The 18566-nt window shown below is 46.4% G+C and overlaps 8 protein-coding genes across 8 annotated transcripts; 4 read left to right on the plus strand and 4 right to left on the minus strand.

Moving 5' to 3' along the window:
- Positions 1–1383: 1383 nt before the first annotated feature.
- Positions 1384–2943, plus strand: BDV27DRAFT_160209 (nucleoside phosphorylase domain-containing protein; the record flags this gene model as incomplete). Its single annotated transcript, XM_032072995.1, has 3 exons — positions 1384–1710; positions 1761–2337; positions 2384–2943. 3 exons carry the CDS (start codon positions 1384–1386, stop codon positions 2941–2943), a joined length of 1464 nt encoding a protein of 487 aa, XP_031925065.1.
- Positions 2944–3181: 238 nt separating this feature from the next.
- On the minus strand, positions 3182–4531 carry BDV27DRAFT_132239 (putative phosphatidylserine decarboxylase). The gene is made up of 3 exons (XM_032067829.1): positions 4232–4531; positions 3609–4167; positions 3182–3556 (listed from the first exon to the last, which is right to left on the minus strand). The coding sequence occupies exons 1-3, from the start codon at positions 4470–4472 to the stop codon at positions 3355–3357; spliced, it is 1002 nt and encodes a 333-aa protein (XP_031925066.1). The 5' UTR covers positions 4473–4531; the 3' UTR covers positions 3182–3354.
- A 306-nt stretch (positions 4532–4837) lies between these two features.
- Positions 4838–5191, minus strand: BDV27DRAFT_160211 (DUF2945 domain-containing protein; the record flags this gene model as incomplete). The annotated part of the gene is made up of 3 exons (XM_032072996.1): positions 4838–4912; positions 4963–5025; positions 5096–5191. 3 exons carry the CDS (start codon positions 5189–5191, stop codon positions 4838–4840), a joined length of 234 nt encoding a protein of 77 aa, XP_031925067.1.
- Positions 5192–5378: 187 nt separating this feature from the next.
- On the minus strand, positions 5379–6609 carry BDV27DRAFT_166504 (uncharacterized protein; the record flags this gene model as incomplete). The annotated part of the gene is made up of 2 exons (XM_032074203.1): positions 5379–6247; positions 6352–6609. 2 exons carry the CDS (start codon positions 6607–6609, stop codon positions 5570–5572), a joined length of 936 nt encoding a protein of 311 aa, XP_031925068.1. The 3' UTR covers positions 5379–5569.
- A 434-nt stretch (positions 6610–7043) lies between these two features.
- Positions 7044–8252, minus strand: BDV27DRAFT_147391 (aromatic alcohol reductase; the record flags this gene model as incomplete). The annotated part of the gene is made up of 4 exons (XM_032070730.1): positions 7044–7310; positions 7400–7732; positions 7822–8106; positions 8160–8252. The coding sequence occupies 4 exons, from the start codon at positions 8250–8252 to the stop codon at positions 7044–7046; spliced, it is 978 nt and encodes a 325-aa protein (XP_031925069.1).
- An 843-nt stretch (positions 8253–9095) lies between these two features.
- Positions 9096–10521, plus strand: BDV27DRAFT_23480 (nucleoside-diphosphate-sugar epimerase). Its single transcript, XM_032076089.1, has 4 exons — positions 9096–9172; positions 9218–9423; positions 9486–9800; positions 9862–10521. The coding sequence occupies exons 1-4, from the start codon at positions 9156–9158 to the stop codon at positions 10356–10358; spliced, it is 1035 nt and encodes a 344-aa protein (XP_031925070.1). The 5' UTR covers positions 9096–9155; the 3' UTR covers positions 10359–10521.
- Positions 10522–11014: 493 nt separating this feature from the next.
- BDV27DRAFT_132243 (ferric reductase family protein) lies at positions 11015–14054 on the plus strand. Its single transcript, XM_032067830.1, has 7 exons — positions 11015–11702; positions 11758–11798; positions 11854–12174; positions 12224–12453; positions 12508–12560; positions 12617–12738; positions 12795–14054. Exons 1-7 carry the CDS (start codon positions 11259–11261, stop codon positions 13906–13908), a joined length of 2325 nt encoding a protein of 774 aa, XP_031925071.1. The 5' UTR covers positions 11015–11258; the 3' UTR covers positions 13909–14054.
- Positions 14055–17442: 3388 nt separating this feature from the next.
- Positions 17443–18378, plus strand: BDV27DRAFT_132244 (uncharacterized protein). The gene is made up of 3 exons (XM_032067831.1): positions 17443–17849; positions 17904–17983; positions 18036–18378. The coding sequence occupies exons 1-3, from the start codon at positions 17528–17530 to the stop codon at positions 18090–18092; spliced, it is 459 nt and encodes a 152-aa protein (XP_031925072.1). The 5' UTR covers positions 17443–17527; the 3' UTR covers positions 18093–18378.
- The last annotated feature ends 188 nt before the right edge of the window (positions 18379–18566 follow it).

Consider the following 18566-nt stretch of genomic DNA (forward strand, 5'->3'; position numbering starts at 1 on the left):
TCACCCGGGACTAAGATCATATTTTTAGACAAAGACACAGCCCCGGCTCAGCTTCTTTGACAGGTGTGAGCTTCAATCCAGAGCTGCAGCGTTTCAATAGTGCCTGAATATCGCGGGCGGAGATCATTCCATGCATCAGGTTGACGGTATTATTAGAGGAGGCTGGTGCAACCACTTTAAACTCTATACATCACTAGTTAGTGTCAACGGTACTGCAGCCTTGGGTAGTACCTTGTAGTCTCGGTTGCATGCTATTTGCCAAGAGTACTGTTCGGTTCACCATGAAACCCGTCACTCCCTCCGACATGGGACAAGCAGGCAAGCTTGAGTTTCTTGGTTGTCGCTTATCCAGACTGGACCCTCGCGGGGAACACGCGACGAGTAAAGCCGGGACGCACAAGACTAAACGAGGTAACTGGAAGTAAGATAGTCCCACAAAGCCGCATTCAGATGGTTTTGTAGCGCGTATGTCTCCCAAGATAACCTAATTGAATGATAGGACATACGGGTCGCAAGCTATCGTATATCATATATCATCATCCTACAATGATATAGAGCGTTGGATGATTGAGTAGCGTCAATTATATCGAATGACGTAAAAAAATAAGCGGATCCAAGCGCAACGCAATATGAGCCCGACCCAGCTTACCACAAAATTTTAGATCTTTACCCTGCTAGAGTTTGGCGGAAATAGGCTTGGTTCCCTGAAACTGTTTTTATTCTTCTAATGGGTATTGATGGACATGGCAAATTCCTTTAGGAAGGCTCCGTCATGATTCTTCCAAAAGAGATTTAGAGCTCATGGGAACCCAGCCACAAATCGCAATATTGAACTCGGTATCTTATTGGATAACCACTTATCCTATAGTGCTTATCAGGACACTGCTTAAACTCATAAGAGAGATAAAGAACGTAAGGATGTAACCTCAACATTGGAACTATATGTCACAGTACCGCTCCTGCAATGGGCCTTGACAGTTAGGTTCGCTGTTGAAACTAGCCCGATGATGGCTTTGTGACTCGGATGACTCGTTTATCGCTTCAACTTGGTTGTATCTGTAGGGATTGTAGTAGTTAAGATGAGAATCAAAATACAAACATGAACAAAGACAGGAAAATAGCCCCTAGACCCGAAATGGCATGCCACGTGGTAGCAGATCAGGTGCTGGGCAGTAATAGGAAATAAGAGTACCCAGTTAATAACTTAACGATATCTCGTCGTAAAAGCGCTAATAAAAATGTGTGTCATTTCTCTTTGAAGTAAAAGCAAACTTATCCGTGCAAGGCTATTGGTCAGCCTTGCAGACCAAACGCTGCCCCTCCTTTCGACCTCGTCACTCTGAGATTTTAATCAACCATGTGTTCTATGTATGACGTGCGAAAATGGACTACACACACAATGACTATACCGTAGCATGGGTCTGTGCCTTGCCTTTGGAAATGACGGCGGCAAAGACAATGCTGGACAAGGTCCACCCTTCCCTGCCACAGCCAGAAGCAGACCATAATACATATATACTCGGAAATATTGCCAGCCATAATGTGGTAGTGGCGTGTCTACCATCAGGTATTTACGGAACCACCTCTGCGGCAACCGTGCTGGCTTATATGCTATCAACATTTCGTTCCCTGCGATTCGGGTTGATGGTAGGGGTTGGAGGCGGGGTTCCCAATGAGACCGCGGATATCGCCTTGGGGATGTGGCTGTCAGTATACCAACTCCAGCCTCGGGAGGCGTGATCTAATATGACTATGGAAAGACACTTCGTGATGGACGCTTACATCGAACTGGGTCACTCAATAAGCCTCCACAATGTCTCTTGACTGCCGTATCTCATATACGCAGCGACTTTATGATGAGAGACTCAATAATTAGAAAGAATATAATAGAAGTACTTGGGAAGCAGCAAAAAGCCAATAAGCAATTCTCAAAACCAAATCATGACTGTCTATTTGACCCGAGCTATGACCATGTGGACAACGGCAAAATTGCTGACCGTTCATTATGTGATCAGTCCCAGCAGGTACTTCGTACAGAACGAGATGCTGATGAACCGGGTATTCATTATGGGCTGATTGCAAGCGGGAATCAGGTTATCAAGGATGCTAAGACACGGGATTCCATTGCTCACGGGTTAAATATACTCTGTTTTGAAATGGAGGCAGCCGGATTAATGGATCAGTTACCATGTCTGATCATTCGCGGAGTCTGTGATTATTGTGACTCACATAAGAATAAGGAATGGCAAGGGTACGTAGCTCTTACTGCTACTGTATACACAGCCGCTCTACTGGCTGTTGTTCCTAGCGTCAACGATAAGGCTCAACAAGAACAGAGTATGTGATTCCCGAGAGACTTAGATATTTCATTAACCACGCCTAGAGACTGAATTCACTGCCGAAGATACAGCATGCTTGCAGAACCTGTTTAATACGGACCCAGCAGATGACAAAAGTGCACTCCGACGGAGAAAAGGGGAGCGTGCTCCTGGGACCTGCAACTGGATATTAGAAACTGATGAGCTGAAGAACTGGCTCAGACCTCATGAAGGTTCCGAGGAAGGGTCAAATGTACTTTGGCTATACGGTAACCCAGGAACAGGAAAGTCAACGATGGCCATCACGCTCACAGAAGAGCTCCCCCAGAAGGCGTACTTTGCCGGCAGAGACGTCTTCCTTGCATATTTCTTCTGTGACTCGAGCTCAGAGGTTCACCGTACAGCACTATCTATATTACGGGGATTCCTGTATCAATTGATTAAGGAACATCCCAAATTAATAGAGTATCTACTTCCGAAATACAGCAGCCAGAAAGAAAACGTGTTCAGATCATTTGATGCATTGTGGAGTGTATTTATGAGGATGAGTAAAGATCCTGATATTAAGGGGGTATACGGCATCATTGATGCCTTAGATGAATGTGATTATGCCCCAAAGCAGTGAAAGAAGGTGAGATAAACAAATCAAATGTGGTAGGACCCCTATATGGTGAGCACCATGGTACCCAGGCTATGGGCCCTTCAATACAGTTATTCCTACCCTTGTGCACGGAGCATCGTTATGGATTTTCTTTTTGACCGCAGCTTCTGTCATATTATTCTACATAGCGTAATAGGTTTCCAAATACAGGTCATTCACAAAACAACATCTAATCTTCATTACATACTCATACGCTGATGGCTTTTGATCGGGAAATCAAATGGAATGCATATAGTAAGCTACCTACCATTATACGACCAAATACAAATCATATTATGAACGGACAAAGATAAACCTGTTTCTGAACATCGGAAGTCAGGAGGAAGGCATAAACACCTGTCAGCCGATAAACCCTTACATCTGATTCACGACAAGTCAAGACTTTGTGGAACGGCCCATGCTCATCCCAACCTCGACATCAACCATAATCCTCTGGTGGCTGAGCTTCTCCAAGTCCTCGTCCAGCTGAATACGGTCTTTTTCAAACGCCACAATGATACTCGATCCTCCAAACTGGAAGAGTCCAATCTCGTCTCCTTTCTTCACATGGTGTCCTTCCCTAATATGTTCATGGATTCTATATCAACGATTAGCAGACGACGATATTCGCAAAACTCCAGAATACATACTCAACGGTGCCAACATCTGTTGCGCCAATGGCCACAAACAGAACATCTCCAAATTCCTTGCTTTCAATACAGACACAGCACCGCGCATTCTCCGTCAAGATATTAACCGAACTCTGCAAAGCCACCGGATCAACCTGATAATAGTCGCCCGGGATCGCCTTGAACCACTTCACCGTTCCTTCAACGGGAGAGTGGTACCGGTGATAGTCCTGCGGACTAAGGCGAAAGCTAGCGACCGCTCCATCCTCCCACCCTTTTGCACGATCCGCGTCTCGGATTAGATTGGCGATGGTGAACTCGTTCCCCTTGATCCATAGTCGGCGCGTTGCTTCCACAGTCGGATACACTACAACCCGCGAGTCAGACACTATAACTGCTTTCGTGGGGTCGTCAGCCTCGTAAATCGGTCGTGCTCCGGGTGCGTGTTTCCGGATGAAGAAGTCCTCAAATGTCGCGTAAGCCTCCGGGTTCGATGGTTCGAAGTGGGACATGTCGATCTTGTAGAACTCGATGAAGCTTTTGATTTCGCCATGTGACTGTGGTTTTCCTTCCATTATTCCTACTTTCAATCAGTGACTGATGCTCTCCTATGACAATGTTAGCAGACATGCTGCGCAACTTACCTGCTCTTAGACTCCTCTCATGGGTCCATAGCCGGAGAAGATGCGTACGATCTATCCATTCTGTGAGCGGGTTAAATAGTAGAAGGATCTTGAGTTTCTTCAACAATGGTTGCTGCTCCCGTGTAAATTCTCCCGTCTTGCGGTTGAATGTTAGCCACCCTACATGGCGCTCTTGTAGCTGCCGGATGAATGCGACAGCGATATTGACCAGCTGCTGTAGATAATTGAGAATGCCTGGCATGGCGCTATACACGTCTCTGATTTACGATCACATATAATAGATAGCAAAGTGATTCGAAGTGTTGATTAACCTTGAAGAGGCGGATATTAATCGAAGGTATTAAGTCAAAAGGTTCCCTATGGTAAGGGTGACGTCACAGCATGAACCCTTACAAAAGGTCAAGAACAACTTCCAACGTCATTTTGCACTACATTTGTCAGGGTAATTATTGATTGCAGAGGTTTTAGTTTTCCGATGATTGAAGAACAGACAATCATGCAAATCTTATATTCATATTATTAGAAGACATTGAAAAGTGGTAGTGAGGAGCTAGAAAACACCACCATTGCAGGTTTAGGGAAAACATATTCTTGTCCACAATATTCCTATTCATGCTCCATCTTCTCTAGGGTTCCTGGATTATGAGCGACTTTCTTGCCGCGCTGATCATGGAATACGACCTGAATAGTTGATATTAGCCATATCCTCCACATAGTCAGTACAGTCTCACCTTCGGTGGGTTCTTCACACCCTCTTCTTCAGCTTCCTGCTCATCCATGACAATCCTTTCGACCTATACCAGCGTCGATATTAGTCCATATCCTATAATTCAGTTTTATGAGACAGGGGTCTTTTTAGAATACCTCCCCTTGGTGTGAACCACCGCGAATGCGGGTAAAGACATAATCACCCTCGTGGATAATATCGCCGTGCTTGTCCTTTACGTCGCCTTTGACCATTTTGTAATATAAATTGATTTGGACTATTAAGCCTTGGTTTTCAATGTTCCTAGGACAGCTTTCATGGCTATACGTATTGGCTGAAGCAATGGGTGTGATATATGAGTCTGCGTTTGTAGCCTTCCGTCAAGTTAACGTCATCCGGGAAGATCCGGAGAGGCGAACATCTTTCTCTATTTCTATATATCTTTTGTACACCTATTTCGGAGATTAGAGGGCAACTGCCAGTATATTTTGCATTTAGGATCCTGTAGTACCCGTAGTGAAGGTACACTAGGTTGCTCGTCAGCTTTGCCTTCGTCCATCCCCATGTTTCCTATCGTCTGCATATTCTGATCGTCTTACCCAGTAGCATTGTGCCAATATGGCCATACCAGCCTAACCCTCTAACATACCCCTTACAGTCGTTTCAAATCGCTCCGGTTCCCTCCCTAAAATCTCCTCCAACAGGGGCGACACCACAGAGGTCTCACCTCGCCTAAATGCCTCCCAACATGTAGTATACTCCTTGGCCAAATTGACCCCATGGTAGGTAAATGCTTTTCTAACCTGCGGCAAAGAAGCATACTCATCCGCCGAAATCTCCCGAATTTCGATATGCCTCCCGATAGCCCTCCCCAGTACCTGAACAGTCTCCTCTAAAGACAAGGCCTCAGGTCCAGATAACAGCAGCTCCTGGTTCAGGAACCGGAATGTCCGCGGGTTTTGCGTATACAACACAATCAACTTCGCGGTAGCTTCACCTAACTCATCCCGTTTGGCCCACGCTATTCCCGGACCGGACCCGGGATGTGGGATTGTAATCTCCTCGACCGGGTTTAGAGGGTCAAACATGGCGAGGTAGACCGAAAACAAGTCGGAGTAGAGCCCCTCCCGAATAGCAGTATAAGTCATAGATTTAGGTAGTTCTGTTGCCAGATATTCTTCAGTTGCGAGGTGAGCGCCCATCACATGGCAGACGCTGGTCCTTTCGCAGTTTCCGCCAAATGCTAGCGAGGAATAGAAGATGTGGGAGACACCGCTGCGGTGGGCTGCTATGATTGCTTGTTTATGTACCTGTAGATGAATTAGTCATGGTATTTATCTGTCTATGCCTCCTTTCGTATTTCTATTTTTGCTTTCGCTTTTTGACTTGTTTACCGTCGGGGACGATGACATACCTCGAAGCGGTACTCGATTTCAACAGAGGCGTATGAGATGAGCATCAACACGTCAACTCCGGTAAATGCATTTTCAAGGGTTTCTGGGTGGTCATAATCCGCCTTTCGGATCGTTACACCAATACGCGAGAATTTAGCAAGCTTCTCTGATTGACGAGCGATGAAAACCAGCTGCGAGGCGGGGACGAGGTTGAGAAGGTGATTGATAATGCTAAGTCCAAGACCGCCAGAGGCGGGGAAGATGCCGATCTTCAGCATCTGGATGTGATGGTACAGGGGTATTAATTTGAAGACAGACAGTTAAATATTATGATGTTTTAGAAGCGATAAAGGTAGGATAAGCGGAAAAGATAGATTATATGCTAGATTATAAATCACAAGCTCGGAGGGGCAATAGCATGGAGTGGTGGATCCACCGGACTTTAGCAGTTTCTATAAAACTTGATTCATTGGGCCTAGTTCTCTGTCCATCACTAGGTACTGGCTCTAGCTATGGGCCAAGTCAGTGGGTCACGGTATTGGAAAATATGTTCATAGCTAAATCCTAACGAGGTGGGCAGCTCCCACAATCACTGCGGGAAGTAACGTAAGCACAACTCGGTTTTCTAGTATGTAGAGTATACATCCTCGCTTGAGCTAACCAGCATCTGCGCTTGGTACAATTATAATGGCATATTTTGAGAGGTTTGGAACTACCCTTGATAAACTCCCTTTACCTTCCCTTCGAGTGCCTCCTTGACATAATCCTCAAACGTGATATACTCGAAGTCCGGATACAGCTCCTTTCCATTCAGATAGCCCAGAAATTGGGCATACTCGGGTGTATTGTCCCCTCGGATACCCCAAGAGTACAACAGTTGAGCGGTTGTCCATTCACCCAGAGCACGCATATCTGTTGGGTTTTGTTTATATGCTTCCCGAGCGTTCTTGACCTGAGCAAGAGCCTCGGCATCTGAGATCTATATTCCGGATCAGAGCTGGTTAGCTTTACTAGTCCACTGCATGAAGCCATCATGAGCTCGGGATTGTTTAATGACAGGAAACTAACGTATTTGCGAGGTAGCCTTTCTCCACTCAGTCGCTCGACGACTTCATAGACCTTGTTCTGTGTATACACCTCATTGTATACGTGCACCCGCTTGTTCAGCGTGCGAGGATCGGCAATAATTCGTGCAACATACCGCCCGACATCACGAAGGTCTGACAGGGCAGTGCGAACGTTGCCGTCTAGCGCAATAGGTATATCTCCATGCGCAGAAGAGACTATATGGTCGAAGCGGCCTGAAGGGAGCCGAGGAACCATGATCTGGTGCCACCATCCTGCGTCGATATATGTGTACGGAAGACGGATCTTCTGGATGTAATTCAGAATCTCCTCTTTCTGTAGAAATATCAGCATATGCCCCAGTTTACAGAAACCTCACAAGTACTATTGCGACGTAGTATAGGAATAGAAAAGAGCAGTTTTACCTTGTCGCGGAAAGATACAACGCCTCTTGGAGGGATCACAATCATCAACGCAGACTGGACAAACCGCTTGACACCAGCAGCCTTGGCAGCATCGGCAAGAGGATACTCGTCATCGAGGCTGTTGAAATAGATTGCAGAGATGACCACATCGATACCGGTAAGCATTTCAACGAGCTTTTCGGAAGGCCCACGCAGATCTGCGGGGACTATCTTGACACCGCGTGACTGTAACTGAGCGTTCACTGGTTTGTTCAATGATTGGGGCCGAGTCAAGGCCGTCACTTCCTGTTATCGGTCAGACGTATGCAGAAGGCCTGCGGTATGACTTTTCGACATACAAATTTGGGGTTTGTTGATTCCAACAGAGCATTCACAATGGATTGGCCTGACTCGCCGCTGGCTCCTACGACTGCGACTTTAATGGTGGTCATGGTGAGAGAGATATAGCGATAGTTGCGGATATTATTCTTCCATGAGACAAGTGGAATTTAGTCTAATATACTCATGATACTAAGAGTCTCTCAACTCTTTTGTATTCAAGACTTGCTTCTAGATTTCTAAGCTCAATAGTTTATTCTTCAATGCTTAGTTATTTGTTCAGGATTGCTGACAAAAAGTCCACGGAATTCACGTTGCGATATGGGTGGGCCAGCCTCAGTCTGCCCATGGATCATTTACATTAAGCAACTTTTCTAACCCACGGTTAGATTATCGGTGCTACGGTCAGCCTTAAAACTCAGTAGGATAATATTGCCCTCAAAGCCATGTCAAGAAAATGAATGATCGACAACCTTCACCCAACATTCTCTCATGCGAAGCATAAACGGAGGATCGAGGGCGTCCTCTAGTAGTTTTTCTACCGATTACATACGCACCTTCGGTTCTATGGTCAAATTAAAGTGGAAAGCAGTCAATTTCTCTATAGATTATGAGTTCCTCCATTGTATTATTTTGAGTTTATGATGTCATGCTCTCCGTTCTCAATAAGGGATTTTTTTTCTTTCAAGGCATGTTAATAATGTAAGTTGGTTCTAGCAGATTCGTTCCTGTCTGTACCAGTAGGCATATTTGGGCGATGTGGGTTATGATCGTCATCGTCGTTAAGGCGGAATGCATATTCCGCTTTGTGGCCACTAATGCACAAATGAGATGTTGTATAGATTGACCCATCGACAACCCCACCAAGCGCCAAGCCAAGGCAATTATAAATCGACTTTGTGATATACAATCAACTAAAAATGTAAGCAGGAGTCGTAGGACTGTCTACTCTCGTGATCTTGAGTAAGGTTCATTCTGGCAGTCAAACCTGAGACATTTGATTTATCCCTTTCACTATGAAGACGGTTTTCATGTAATTACAGCCACCCTCACCATAATACCGACTAACGGCTTCTAGCACAGGTGCCACTGGCTATATTGGCGGGGATGTTCTATCTCAGCTAGCAATCAAGCATCCCGGTCTCACATATAGGGTGTTAGTTCGTGGTCCGGAAAAAGGCGAGCAAATAAAAGCTCAGTACCCATCGGTGGAGATTATTTACGGCTCTCTCGACGATACAAGTATCCTTGAGTCCGAAAGCGCCAATGCTGATATAATCATCCGTACGTTTGAAACACTCCACGGCGCCCTGGCAAATATTGGTGCATGCTGATAGTTATGATAGACACCGCCGACGCGGCGGATCATGTCGGAGCTGCCCAAGCAATCTTGTCCGGCATTGTCAAGGGACACACGGCTGAACGTCCCGCCTATTGGTTACATACCAGCGGCGCTGGAATATTCAGCTATCTCGACACTGACAATGGAACCTATGGCATTCGACGTGATAAGGTCTACAATGACCTAGACGGTATAAAGGACATCATTACCATCCCTGACCACGCTTTCCATCGTAACGTGGACAAGGTCGTGCTCGAAGCTGGCGAGAAGTATTCCAATATATTGAAAGCAGCCATTATATCGCCCACAACTGTCTATGGTAACTAGCCCCTTCTCGATTTCATCAAAGCGACATGACTAACACCCTACTTAACCAACAGGCCTAGGACGCGGACCCTGTTCCCAGCGGAGCAGGCAAGTCTATGAAATGGCAAAATGGACACTCCAGCGAAAGAAAGCGCCCATCATCGGAAAGGGAGAGTCACGTGGCTGTGATATCCACATACTCGATCTAACCAGTCTGTACGTATTACTCTTTGATGCCGCATTGTCCGGACGCGGTGGTCTCTGGGGTGGAGAGGCCTATTATCTCGCGGAGACCGAAGAGCACGGTTGGGGTGATCTGGCTAAAAGCATTGCACGTATCGCGGCGGATAAAGGTTACATTCCTGCGGCTGAATCAGAGTCGTTGGATCATAGTACTGCCATGGCGTGGGCAGGATTTGAAGCGGCAAGCTGGGGTTTGAATGTTCGCTGCCGTGCACATCGGGCACGGAAGCTCTTGGGGTGGACACCAAGGCAGCCGAGGCTGGGGGAAGAGCTACCAAGTATTGTGGATGGAGAATGGCGCAACTTGCAGGTTGCAGAAGGCGTCTAGAGTATTTGATTAGCAGACCAGGAAGCTATCGCGTTTTACTATCACAGCTACGCCAATTGTTCTTAGGGTGGGTCTTATAATGCAGGAGCGCCCATGTATTGATTTGCTCTACTTTTAAGGATAATATCTGAAGGTTTGTACTGGACATAAGTGATGCAATGCTTATAATGGACCACAATAGAGCAGTATTTACCTATAATCTTAGGTAGATATTTGGATTTACGGGAGACTGAACATGCTATACGGTGTACATCCAACCACCTAGACGTTACGCATCATAAATTCCGGTCTCTTCTGCGGAAGTAGCGATTTTAGATCACTATGAATTTTCCTATACTATTCGTCGATCACAGTATCAATAAAACCCTTTTGATATTTAGAGGTCTTTCTTACTACAAGCATTTCGCGATGCCAGAAGTCTTAACTTTGTATGAATAACGGATGCCGGGGGCAACCATCAATTCCGTTGTGGCCTGATGTGTCGGGTGTCTGCAGGCTCTCCACTTTACCTTGCATCTCGACCAATCGGCACACAACGCTGCTATCAGATGGATGATCAGATTAGATAAAGCGGTCAGGGCCACTCGATCTGATGATGAGAGAGAACTTCCATCAGACAATGCCGGTACTCATCTCAATCAATCTAGAGTCCGTTGAAGCGAGACTCAGAATTGGCTCATTTTGATTATCAAGAATATCTAGACATGCCCAAGCCTCTCCATGTTTTCTATTCCCCCCATCTCCCATTCAAACTGGCAATCATGCATTTTCTCCAGTGGGTCCAACCAGCCCTTCATACGGCTTGGCCACGCTAGGAGGATCAGTCATATGCCCCGCTACTTTTAACTTCTCTTCCTCTGATCCTCCTTCTCTTGCGCCTTTCCTACATCCAACGTAGCCATGCTACTCCAGGCCTGGCTGTTGGTGCTATACGCGTCGTTCACCTACAGCAAGGTTATTCCTGTGAGTCCTATAAACGAACGCTGTGTGACGGCAGTGTACACAGCGTGTGGGTATTTTCCATTTGCCACACCCCCCGAAGTCGCGCGAGGATTCTGGGGATCACGATGTCAAAATCCATGGACGGTTACCTCCATTTACGCTGCTGCTGATGTATACTGCGATTCATCTGAGCGAACGGCAGGTTTCGCACAGCTCCGATCCTCCTGTCTACAGTTTGGCCATGTTGATTTAATACCACGAGACGCACTGGCCGCCAATTTGACCAAGGATGCTATCAATCGAATGAGAATAGTTGACTATGATGAAATTCCTCGGTCGGAGCCAGTTGATTACCCGGTTCTTCTCTCGGCATCGTTTTATCAGCGTACATTCCGAACAATCGTATGTTCCTCAACAACAATGTCACAGATCTCGAACTAATACCGCAGCCTGACAGGATACTTGGGAATTTGAAGTTTGGACCCATTCTGCCTATGGGTAAGAAATCATCCGCTTCACTGAATTCTCTCACATAACTAACCAACGTCAACAGCCTTGCCGGGTATATCTTCTGGGCAGTCATTCTCTCAGTTGGAATCTTCCACCGGTTAATTCAACATGTACTACTGTCGAAGCGTATTCGCGCAAATGCCAATCGATCTACACTCTCGCGTGTTCTATATACCCCCTTTGCCACTATATACCACTGGCTACAGACCTATATCATCACTGCCAGTCCTGTACCATCAAGCGGTCGATATCTACTTTGGTGGACATTTCCCACTCGTGTCGAGGCAATAATCGTTATTCTTTTTTGGGTACTTAGCTCTGTCCTGTCCTCTGTGAGCTATCGCCTCTTTCCCGAAAATATATAGTGCGTTGACCAGAATATTTCGCGCGATGTCATACTAACACCTCAGAAGTTGGCCCCGCATCTCTGCCCAGCTTTTACGCTACATCGCGGACCGCACCGGCATTCTTTCCTTCGCCAATATTCCTCTCATCTGGCTTTTCGCAGGTCGTAATAATGTCTTCATCTGGGCGACGGGCTGGAGCTTCGCCACGTTCAACCTGTTTCACCGCCATATTGCCTGGATCGCGACCATCCAGGCGGTGGTTCACACATTGCTCTATTTGGTTTTGATTATTCAGAGTAAGCATAATCATCACGGTGTCTCGCTTCATTCATTGACAACATGATGTATAGACGGTAATGCGTGGAAGAAGTTTCACAAGCCGTACCTTATCTGGGGAACAATGGTAGGTGCATCACTGTAAAGACTCAAATCACAATCACAAAACTAAATTTTACATAGGCCACGGTTGTCATGATTTTGCTATCGCCCTTCGCCATTGAATGGTTCCGCCGAAGGACATACGAAACGTTCCTCGTTCTACACATTCTTTTCTCAGTCGCAACGTTGGTCGGTTGCTTCTAGTATGTCTGTCATTCTACTCGCTCCCATGGCTCTTTCTGACAATTGTCTGTGGCAGTCATACTATCATTTTTGAAGACCATGAGTATTGGATATGGTTATGGCCTGCTGTCGGCTTCTGGGCAGCGGACAGACTGCTACGCGTAATCCGACTAGTCTACTATAATCTCCACGTTCGCACCAATGTTGGAAAAAGCATTCAGTACACGCGCAGCTCCGCCATCTATGACGAGGCCTCCGATGTCATTCGACTAGAGGTTATCCCCGGGTCCAGTCGACTCCAGCCCACGCCCGGGCAATACTATTACCTGTACCAACCATTCCGGCTTACGGGCTGGGAAAACCATCCGTTTACTCTAGGGTCATGGTCGTACGAGACAGGGCTGCCTACGTCCGAAACACAACTATCTTCACTTGCGAAGGACGACAACACCGTAGATGTGACACAGGTCCCCCTACTCTCTGATAGCTCCTCCGGTTCACGAACTCCCCCAGAAGATGTACCTTCAGTGGATGAGCCCCAGAGGTTGCAACTGGTCTTCTGGATCAGACCCTTTGACGGCTGGACGCGCCATCTCCGACAACAATGCGTACAATCTCACGGTCGGACTTTGGATACGACGATCCTTTTAGAAGGTCCCTATGGCGAACAGTTCCCCTTATGGAAATACGAATCGATCCTATTGATCGCAGGCGGAACAGGAATCGCCGCAGCGGTACCGTACATCCAAGACCATCTCGCCAGGTGTAGCAGCAGCACAGATGAAGCGGAGAATCCGACGCGCGTCCAAAATATTCACCTGGTCTGGACGAGTCGCCAGGAGGCGTTCATACAACAAGTTGCCGCTCGAGAGCTGAGTTCAGCCCTTGCTCGAGAAGATTTCCGGGCGTCGTTTTACGTGACCTCAGCCACTGCGGTGGAGGACTCGGGCGAATGCTCAACGCTACGCGAAGAGCTCTCGGGGAAGGCTATCGAGGTTGGTCATGGGCGACCCGATCTGCAGGTCCTTGTTTTGGGCCACGCTCATGAAGCGCAGCTCAGTGATTGCTCGGCTGCTGTGTTGATGTGCGGTCCACCTGCGATGGCTGATGAAGTTAGAACTGCGGTGTACCGAACCATGCGACAAGGTTATCAAGGGGTCCGGTACATTGAGGAGTCTTTCAGCTGGTGACGTACTATCTGTTTTGAAACGCATCTCGGGCCAATTTGGCGTATGTCATACATATTTTATTGTTCTTTTTGTTCTTTTACCGGCGTTGTGGTTGAGGTATTGCAGCCTAGATATCAATACACGATAGAATTGTAGCGCAAGTCGATTTCCAGTCATCGTTGGGAGAAATTTCTCAAATAAGAAAAAATAAAATAAAATAAAATAAAATAATTCAAATACAGTAAATAAATAAAAACAACCCAATGTACATCACTCCTCCGTATGTCTTCGGCGATCAGGATTTCAACGCAGCCCACTCGAACGCAGGAACCACCGCTCGATAGCCGATATGCAAGGGGTGTTCGACTAGATCCCTCACTTCCCCCAACCTTTTTCTCCACAACCCCAGATCTGGTAATTCATAATAGACTCCGTGTTAACCCAAAGCGCGAGGTTAATTTTATCCTGTATTGCCCAAGCCTATAATATCGCTGTACCACAGAACGTTGGGTCAAGCCAACCCCCTGGATATGACACAGCACATGTACGATCCTGAAAGGTATTTCCCTCACCCAAAACAACCCAAGTGATCAATAGCCCCCATTGCAGTTGAGTCGTAACCAAAGTTGCAGGAAATTAGGCGGGGCCCAGACGACCGACCGTATCTGTAAACTTTCGGCGGGATCACCGTGTGGAGACTCTAGGCCCACAATGCAGAGACTATCCGGATTTATGGCGTTTTGGCTCTTGGGGGCTAGGTCCGAGGGTTGCTGTTTGGGGATTGAGGTTTCTGATATACTTTCTGGTGGTTTAGGGCCGTGGCTGGGTCACCTGATGTTTATTTTTGAACAATTTATAGCAGTCCTCATTACTCGTACGCATCAGCCAATCCCTTACTAGAGGATAATGTTCGTGGAAGAGTAGCAGTGGCCCTTGCTGCCAGGCTTTAGTCAACCGTGCCCTCGTGTCGTTTGTATCTACGTAGTGAGCTACAATAGTGTGTCGACATATTACTATACCTTCCCTTCTTCAACAGGTCTACATAGCTATGCATTGTATAGGGGTTACATCTACTATTGTAAGACATGTCATATGTCACTTTGAGTACCAGGTGCGAACTTCCTATTACACTTTGGGCTCCTCCCCCCTTATGTCCAAAGCAGCTCAGACCACCACAATCATTCCAAATAGCAGCGTCTTCAATTTCGTTAGTATACGGATCTAGAATCACAAGCGGTGTCAAGGTGTGCATTGTCCTCAGAGACCTGGGGTGGGGACTGCAGCTCTTCCGGCTAATCATGCCTTCATTGTTTCCTATACGGGATGACCTCTACTGGTCAGATACATAGGGCAGCTTCACTTATTTTTACAACGTGTATAGATTATGCTAGATAAGATGTAGCTGGGACTTTAAGCTGTTGTCATAACGCCCTAGTAGGAAGGTTACTTGCGGATCATATTTCAGTGTGACGGCCAGCCAGAGCCTACAAAGAAATCGAAGATGGAAACAAAGTGATCAGTTATACTATGCAGTATTACATTGGAATGAATGGAGCCATGGTATGTCCATAATCAAGTGTCTATATCAGAGATAAACATGAGTGATTCATTGGGTGAGCACTTGACGTGCGTTTAGAGATTGTATATATGGGCTCATACTTATATAGTCAGGTAGGCGTGATGTCCACCAGCCTATCATTCTATCTCGACATATTCCGTGTAAGTTTACATTAGCTGCTATTATCAGAGAGGTGGATGTGTAATATGGAGAAGTAACTGTATTTAAATCAGGCCTTGATATATAGACGAATAAACCTAAGCCCGTCCAAATTTGTTAAAGATATGAAGAGGTCGCACTGTAGGAACAGTATAACAATCAAAATATATATATCTGCAGTCTGTTGAACTGTATTTCCATGGTATAGTAATATTATATATCTTCTTTAACCGATGATACACCTTTGGAACACGTTCTCAGCTTTTCAGACATCGAGGCCTTTACCACGAACCACCACGAATATGCCCTTTAACACCAGGAACGAGTGGAAGACCACCTCCATTCAACGAATCTACAAAAAATATAAAAAACATACAACAGGAGGGATTCGCTGGTGGTCACCCACCCAACTACTAACCTCCCGGCGTGTGGCTTAAGTACGGCTGAGCGGACGGGAAGCCCTGTTCTCCACACCCTGTGGTCGTATGTGCTTGATTATTACATGAGTAGATATATATACTATGGCCAAGAAAAAATGAAGCATAGTTCTAAGCCTACTAGGAATACTCAAAAGGAACTGAGCAATACCCTTCTAACGTTGAGCCAAGTCTGTTTGATACCTACTAATTGGACCTTGTCAACATCAATTCTCCATGTTCGCATCTCCAACTACCACCTAGCTCTGCTGGAATCTATTCTGCTCTGAAACAAGGAACAACTGTATAACGAAGTGCACTTTAGACGACATCTAATAACTTAAAACCTACACCGGACATTGATTAGGGTTGATAATCCCAAATTAACACATGTATGAGAAAATACAATGCCCTCAACCTTGAAACAGGCGTCGTACCCGATAATAGCTGCTCGATCAGATGTAGTATCTACCGACCAGTGTGGCACTGAGACATCAAGGCAAGCCTGATTGCTATGGGTCTGCCAGATCGAAGATGGCCCCCGAAACGACCAGTGCTCAAGCAAGGCAGTAGTCTAGATCTAGTCGGAACAGGATTCAGCATATATTTAGGGCCTGTAACATTGGCTATTATTATGATGGAGAGACGGAAGTTCATGGCTGGAATTACTGCATAGAGTTACCCAATTAAATGAAGAGGTTCTCCCTAGTAAACCCTATTGACACCATAACAAAAACACAATAAGAGTTTTAGAAATAAACTAGCAGTTGATTGAAAACCGTGTTTAGAATCAGAGATATGGTTTTCCCGCAGATTGGGGTCGTCAGTGTAGAGTTTCTAGTCGACGACGAAGCTTCCAATAGCTCCCGTACCAGTCTGTCATTTTATTGGTACAAGAGTGTATCCCTACATACATTTCTCGTACTTTACGTCAAATGAAGGCTTTTTATCTCTTGGCATGTTCGTGTCTGGGGAAAGTCAACAGCGGTAAACGTCCAGAACTGATATATCACATTTCACTCCTGAGCGACAGCCTCACGGGTAATGCTAGGTTTCCAAGCCCCCACTGAGTTCCTGCGATGTATTAAGGGCCCATCCGGATATTGGCTTCCTGCATATGCAGAACTAAAATTATTTGAGTGGAGGCTGAGGCTATGGAACTCCATCCAACCCCTGATTCGGTTCCAAACACCAATCAATGCGAGTATCATCGATCGTCTGCTCAGTCTCCAGCCAGACCCCTGATGGTTATGCAAGGGCTTACGAGCGATGGAAATGAGATGGAGCCAACCCACACCAACTATGGGACTTCCATGACTATAGATCCTGAAAGCAGAAGAGAGCGGATGCCTCACTCTTGCTCTGAAAAGTTATAAAAGGGACCTTGGATCCCTCCCCAGATTGTTCTTCATCACGAGCACAATTAGCTACTCAGACATCACTCCTCAACCCTTCTCTACAACCACTTGCTTCAAAGCATCCAACCCAGCCCAACCCAACCATCAAAATGAAGTTCTTCACTGTCGCTGCTTTCTTCGCCGCCGCCGTCATGGCCTCTCCGACCGCTCCTATTCCCGGTGCTGCCGCCGGTAACGGTAACGCGCCAGAGATCACTCAGTCTCAGACCAAGATCAATCAGTCCCAGCAGAATAGCTGGAATACCGTATGCAGTGCTCAGAAGGGCTACCACCCCGTCTGCTGTGACAAGGTGGACGCCTCGAAGACTTCGACCGCAAATCTCGGTCTTCTGAGTGGCCTCCTCGGTAATGGTCTAGGTGACATTCTCGGTCTCAACAACCTTGTTGGAGGCAACCCTGAGGCTTGCAGTGGTAAGTTTGTATTATCCAATTTTATATATTAGCGATGGTTAACCAGGGGTTCAGGTCTTGTTTCCGCCCTCAACAAGCAATGCCAGACCAACATCGGTTGCTGCCAGCAGAACTCCGATAGCAGCAACACCCAGGTAAGTGTCTCAGTGTATGTAATTTCATTGTCAAAATACTAATGTGGAGTAGAACGGGCTCCTCAACCTCAACCTCCAGGCTCCTTGCCTTCTCAGCAACGGCCTGTAATCAACTCGCCATTTGGTTACGAAATCCTGCGTATCATTGGACATAATGCAGCTTTCTTGGTCCTCGCCGCTGCATCAAGATCGCTACCGTTCTCGCGATTTGTGCACAAATGATTTGAGATATATGGTTCACTTCGCTCATTCTGTACACTCTAGCAAGTTTATCCTCGTGGCAGCTTATGCATACTAGAGTTGCCCGCCTGTTAATAATTAGAATTGAACAATACTGTCATTATCATGAATTGGTTATTTCGTGCGATGTATTTTCTCGTCTCGATTGTTTGCGCAAAATCTATCAGTACATTGTATCGTGTAGTGCTTAATCGATGGAGTAACCTGCATTATGAGTTCCGAGTAGCTGACCATGAGTGCGCGGAGGAAGAATGTCACCTATTTAATTAGTTGCCTCAGGCCGCTCTCGGAACCAGTCCCGAGCCTGCCGGTCGCCAAGCACGTCCGCTCTTCGGGTGCGCTT

This window comes from Aspergillus caelatus (genome assembly GCF_009193585.1).
Source record: "Aspergillus caelatus strain CBS 763.97 unplaced genomic scaffold BDV27scaffold_156, whole genome shotgun sequence".
Taxonomy (NCBI): Eukaryota; Fungi; Ascomycota; class Eurotiomycetes; order Eurotiales; family Aspergillaceae; genus Aspergillus; species Aspergillus caelatus.